At 52.8% G+C, this 6386-nt stretch overlaps 1 protein-coding gene across 1 annotated transcript in view; it reads left to right on the top strand.

Annotated features, from left to right (window-relative positions):
* The first annotated feature begins 3986 nt into the window (after positions 1 to 3986).
* LOC107121839 (vascular endothelial growth factor receptor kdr-like) overlaps positions 3987 to 6386 on the top strand; it is a 70536-nt gene continuing 68136 nt past the window's right edge. The window contains exons 1-2 of the mRNA XM_015424842.1: positions 3987 to 3994; positions 4133 to 4308. Coding sequence (XP_015280328.1) covers positions 3987 to 3994; positions 4133 to 4308 — 184 coding nt within the window. The remainder of the gene's footprint in view (positions 3995 to 4132; positions 4309 to 6386) is intronic.

The following is a 6386-nucleotide window of genomic DNA, read 5'->3' as shown; positions in this document are numbered from 1 at the left end:
ACTGGGCACTGCACATGTGGGGATTGAAGAGAAGTGGCAAATCACGCCCAACTGTTACCACGCCTAACCAGGGTTCTTTTTGTAGAAAAAGCCCAGAAGGAACTCATTAGCATAATAGGCCACACCCAACAGCAGAAACTCATTAGCCTATTGGGCAACACCCCTGACAGCACCACTCATTAGCATATTAGGCCGCAACCCCATGTTACCAGAAGTGTGCTCATCCAGCCACACCCACCTTTTGCTTCTTATTCTGTTTACCTTGTTTGTGGTCAAAACCCAGGGCTTTTTTTGTAGCAGGAACTCCTTTGCATGTTAGGCCACACACCCCAATGTAGCCAAGCCTAATGAGTTCCTGCTGTTGGGTGTGGCCTGTTATGCTAATGAGTTCCTGCTGGGCGTGGCCAACTCGGGAGCCAGCCGGAACTCCGTTCCTGTGCGTTCCTGCCCAAAAATAGCCCTGCGCCTAACTGGACACAGGGTGGGGACCAAAGCTCCCTCTAAGCTGTGGAGTCCTATAAGCTAAAATTCTACTTTCTGTGAGCAGGTGATTTGGTTACTGCATAAATTAGTTTGCTCTGGAGCCCTCCTTCCTGAGCTAAGACAAAAACCTGTGAGCCGGAGCCTAAAAAACTGTGAGTTAACTCACACTAACTCAGCTTAGAGGGAACACTGGTGGGGATCTGGGACCCAGGGAGGTCCTCTGTAACATGTTAAGAGCAGCTTCGTGAGTGTCCAGCTCTGAAGAGCAAGGCATCAGTCCCCCATTCCTCCATGAAGGTCAGGAGAGCTTGCATGGCTTCAGCGTCCATTTTATCTTCACAACGACCCTCTGAGGCAGGACAGAGCTGGGTTCAAAACTTTGCTGGGCCATGGTGTGAGCTGGGCAACTCTGGGCCGGTCACCCTCAGCCTGACCTACCTTTCGAAGAGAGAGGAGACAAATACTCTCTCACCCCTTTCCTCCAAGAAGCTCAGGGAGGCAAAAGCAAGTCCCTCCTTCGGAGGAGGTGGTTCGCTGTGCATCTGCGTGAGCCATTGCTCTGACTCGCCTCCTTCCGGTCAGTGGGCAGGCCCAAAACAGCCATGCACCCAGACACACCGGAGTGGGCTGTCCCCTGAATGCAGGGGATTCCTGCTCCGTTTCCTCAGGGGCGCATGCACTGGAGCTAGGCTGGACGAGAGCTCGGTAGACCCAGGTGCAAAAACATTCGGGGGATGGATGCTTTCTGGGAAACGGCCGTGTTTCTCTTCCTAGTTATTCTCAGGCCGCTATTGGCACAGACTGTATGAAAAACTCAGACAACACGACCATGCACCAGTTGTTGTTGTAAAATCCAGCTGTTGCCTTATTGGCCCTGGCCTGGATGGCCCAGGCTGGCTCGCCCGACCTCATCAGGTCTCAGAAGCTGAGTCCTTGGATGGCAGACCCCAGAGGAAGTCCAGGACTGCTCCCCAGAGGCAGGCAGTGGCCAAACACCTCCGAACGCCTCTTGCCTTGGAAACCCTCTGCAGGCTCTCCATAAGCCGGCTGAGACTTGGCGGTGCTTTCCGCCACCATTACCTGACGGGAGAATTTATGACCCTGCAGCTGCAGAGGCAAGGACCCAAATGCAAATCCATCCTTTATGCATATCCAGCTTGTCACAAGCGAAGTGCAGAAACGGAGGCAGCCAAAGGGTTCTGACAGCTGCCCCGTTTTGTTCCTTTTGCCCTTCGCTATCTTTTGCCCCCCTCGTCGCACTGGGACGCTCATTGGAAGAGGGCGTCTGGTTTGCCCCACTGCTTTGGTCAGTGACTTCACGATCCTTTTGCAGAGCGAGCTGCGAACTGACCCTGGCTCTTTCTCTTCTTCACCTAAGGAGAACCTTTCCTCAAGCTTTCCTATAAGAAAGAACAGAACTACGAGGCTAAGGCGGGGCAGAAGACGCTGAGGCTGGCTTGGAAGGTCGATGGTTTCCCCCCGTGACCTGGTCAGTACCAAGGCAGTCCTTTGGACCGATGGGGGAAAGGCAAACTCAGAGTGAAGGTGGCTGTAACTCTCAGCAGAGTGGTGGGGATGGACTGAACCAGTTTGGTGTAGTGGTGAAGTGCGCGGACTCTCATCTGGGAGAACCACTTGCACCTGGCTGGATGACCTTGGGCAAGCTGTAGCTCTGATAAGAGCTGTCCTTGAAAAAGAGCAGTTCCTTTCAAGAGCTCTCTCGGCCCCACCGACCTTACAGGGTGTCTGTCTGTTGTGGGGAGGGGAAGGGAAAGGCGTTTGTAAGCCACTCTGAGACTCCCTTGGGTAGTGAAGGGCGGGGTATAAATCCAATCTCTTCTCTTCTTCTTCTCAACTCACGTCCACGAACCTTAAACGTGGACCACTTTCTCCGCCACATTCAGAATATCGTTTGTCTTCCTCTTTCTTTTTTGTCTTTCTGTGACCATGAGCAGAAAGGCAAATAATTTAAGGTGTGGTGCTATTCTATGAGACTTTGATAGTTTTTCCAAATGGTGGTGGAAACCTCACTTATTTTGTTGCCTTGTTGTGTGCCCTACAGGGACCTGGGAATTTTAATGCAGAGGGAGCAGGGAAATGTCACCCTCCTACAGGGTGCTGTGTATGCACAACGGGGTGGCCAATGCTACTGAGATTCTCCACAGGCCTTTTGGGGGGAAATATTGCCTCTGTCCCTCCCACTCACATTTAAAGAAGAGAGAGGGGAGAGGAGGGAAAGAAACCCTTTGTAGGAATCTGTAATTGCTCCCTTCACTGTACACAGCAAAAACACAGCCCAATGGAAGGCATAGCAAGGGCTCTCCTTCTGCAGGAGGACACGTTCCGTGGTTTCCTCTCAGCGAAAGGATTAAAATGAATAGTTACACATTTCTAGAGGGGTTCTTAGATGTTCGTGAACCCAGTGGCTGCCGGTATCATGACAGGTAAGAGCATGAGTGGAGAAGGAGAACCATCTGGGTGTCCCAGAGCCATCTGGGCCTGGAGAACTATGGCCGTGGTCACACGGAGCATTAGCCACGCTAGAGAGACGGAAGATAGGTGGATTTTCCGGGCACGATCACACTGCCACATCTGGGAAGCATAGAGCTCCCGTAGCTCAACAGAGGCTTCCCACCGAAGATGCGCGGTAAAAAACTAGTACCTCCGAGGTACTAGTTTCCGGAAACCCCAGGGCAAGGGCGGGCACCTGATTTCGTTTCCGGTGAAATCCCGTGGCATCCGGCACCCACCCATGTCCTGTTGTGAAAAGGGTTTTTTTCCCCCAAGTCTCCCCGGGATGCGCACAAGCACCCAATGGTGCATGTGCACACTACGTTTAAAAACAAACAACACAACCCCGTTTGCCGAGCAGCTCCACTCACAGTTTTTTGTCTCCGCTCAGGAAGGGATGGAGGGGACTGGACGGAGGACACAGTTTGCATTCCTCTGCAGCCCTGGAAGGGGTTAAACCCGGGGAACCTTTTGCCAGTGAGGCTGCTTCTTTGCCGCGCTGCCAGGATTGTCCTGTGATTGGCACCTCCCCCCTAACCACGGGACCTCGACGGGGATGTCTGATCGCGCAATCGCGCGTTATTTTTCCCCGGGGCAAACAGCCACGCTTCCCCCCCGCATTTTCTGGCCCATGTGACCGGAGCCGTTGTACCCCAGTTCCCTCCTCTTGGTAGCTGTGTGGGTGTTAAGTGGACTGGGGTGGGGGGCTAGACAGCATCTTGCCTAAGCCCCCCCCCAGCCCCATGCACAAAAATCACAGGATTGGAGCCGTTCTAGATAGGACTGAGCCTCTGCTTGATACTCGTCCTGGGAACTGGCCTCCCTGCGGTGCCCTCCTCCCTCATCTCCTGCTCCCACGTTTGGAGTGGGCCATTGTGCAGTGGGGGTCACCGATCCTCCCCCAGCCATGGAGGTGTCCGTTGCCACAACAGGAACATGGGAAACGATCTTCACGGGGAGTTTGGCTACAGGCAGGTGGTGGCATGTTTGCCATGGCGATGTGAGTTCCCCGTGGCATAAGCGAACCCCAGCCCAGCTCTAAGTCCAAGCTGAAATTAAACGGTTACCCTGTGACTGGACGTTGTTGTGTTGCCGGTCTCAGTTCTCTCTGACTCCCCTTCTTTGCTGTTCAAAACAGGTACAAGGACAGCAGCCCGATTGCTGAGAACAGCTCCTGCTACGAACTGGACCCTCTGAAGTACAGGCTGGTCATAAGGGATCTGAGAGCAAAGCATGCTGGGAACTACACCATATCCCTGAGCAACGCTAAGCACGGCCTCTATGAAAACCTCACCAGTCGTCTGGTTGTATTGGGTAAGCATCTGGTAAAGCCGGCTCGCTCTACCGCTTGTTTCTCTGCTGCCACTTTCCAACCCAAGCAGGAATCGTGTGCTGACGTGGGACAGCCTCGCTGTTTACCTGATGCACAGAAACGTGATTGGTATAGACAGAAAGGATGGTGATTCTTACTCCTGCAGGACTGCTTCAGTCACAGTCTGTGTGTGATAGAAAAACAAAGGATCAGCGGCAGGGGTCATCTCGTAGAAAAAGAGGTGCAGGAGCTTATTAGCATAACTCATGAGCATAACTTATTTGCATATGCCACACCCCCTGACATCACCGGAAGTGTGTCAGGAGGCAACACCCACCACTCAGGCTCCACTGGACTGCTTTGCATTGTTAGCTATTGGGGGGGACGGGGGATGTGCAGATCTGTCCTCGCAGAGGAGGGAGAGCTTGTGCCTGAATAAAACTTGGTCTTAAAGGTGCCACTGGACTGTTTTGGACCGGGGGCCGGGGGGAGCTCTGCGACTTACCTGGCTGCTTCTTGCTCTGACTGAGGGCTGCTGGGAGCAGGGGGTGGGGCTTGTTGCATGTGCCTGCCCCCTGGGCTCTTTACTGCCGGAGCTCTGCTCCTGTGAGCTCCTGCAGGAAATGACCCCTGATCAGCGGTGTCTCTGTTCTGAAGGCTGAAATTGAGAGCTGATGGCTACCACAGGGGTGTGATGCAGGCAGTTGCATAGCAGGGTGGTCTGCAGGTGTGCAGGAAAGGAGAAAATGTGTGTGGGGTGCCCACTGACACCTTTCCTGGTGCCTGCCAAGTGTGTTTAGAAAGTGGGTGGGACCAGGTGTGGTTTTTGCCCCATAAGTGGTTGACCACTGGAGATTTGACTGGCTGTGAAGATTTTTTTTTAAATGTTGCTTTGGCACCAGCTGCCACCAAAGCACAAGGATCTTCACTGCGTGACTGATGGTAGGCTGTGGCAGCCACTTTAGGGTTGGCTTGGCTTGGCCTCCTGCGGCGGCCATTTTGTGACTGCGCCCAGCATACTGTGTCAGAATTCCAAAGCTGCCGACAGGCTTATTCGGTGAGCATCCCCCACCTGGAGACAGGATACCCACCTCCCTCCCAAACTGCCTTCGGAAGCGGAGCATGAGAGAAATCTCTCTTTCATCTTGGAGGGCGCTGCAGGAACATGTGGGGTGTGCTCACTGGGTCTGACAGCTGTGGGGGGGAGGCGGTGGTGGCGGTAGCAAAAGGGTGGCTGGCTCCAGAGGTCTCCAGGCCCCACCGGGAGGTTAGCATCTGCACCACAAGGCAGCCTCGCCTAGGGCACAGAAACACCTCGAGCCAGTCCTGACTGGCTGGGAAGGATGAAGGTGTGGGATTCGTGCTTAATTTATAGAAAAACATGATGCCAGAACTCCAAGTCTGTTTGAAAACATCACCTTCTGGTCTGGAGGTGGTTTCTTGATATACCCGGTAGGTAAGGCCTCTTTGTGCTTTTTTGGTGATAGTCTGCACTTTCCACCTGCTCAGAGGCAAGTTTCATCTCTTTTTTTACTTCACATGTTCCTCATTTAAGCCATGCCTTGAAAAGGACTGAGCAAAGAGATGCTCAAGCTAAGTTGTGGCACAAATGCAGCCACAGGTGAAGACAAGGCATGCAGATAAAGTGTTAACTATAGACAGCAGAAAGGAGGAGTTAAGGAACAGGAATCCACAGTCCAAATTGTACCTGTGCCACAAATTCACTAGGTGGACTTAAATATCCATACTGTCTCTTAGACTCAGCCCCCATCCATGACAAAATACAGTTTAATAACAATAATACCGAAAATGGGTGTGAAATTTTATTTTGAATTTGGCTTTCTGTAGAGGTGTTGGGCCTTTTGATTGCTTTGGTAGGCACCTAATATGAGTTCTTATAAGCTGTCAAATGGGGAAAGACTTAACATCTATATATCTAATAGCCAAGTTGCCCCCGGAGTGCGGATCGCTAAATCAGCGCTCCGGGGGCACTTGGGGGGGAGGGGGAGGTTTGTGCACACGTGGGCCGGTTCCCACGTGTGCACAAAAATGCTAAAAGTAGGGGGGGAAATGGGGGGAT

The sequence above is a fragment of the Gekko japonicus genome, unplaced genomic scaffold (genome assembly GCF_001447785.1).
Source record: "Gekko japonicus isolate JY-2015 unplaced genomic scaffold, Gekko_japonicus_V1.1 scaffold1114, whole genome shotgun sequence".
Taxonomy (NCBI): domain Eukaryota; kingdom Metazoa; phylum Chordata; class Lepidosauria; order Squamata; family Gekkonidae; genus Gekko; species Gekko japonicus.
The sequence above is the reverse complement of the archived record's forward strand: the minus strand, read 5'-3'. Positions and strand labels throughout refer to the sequence as shown.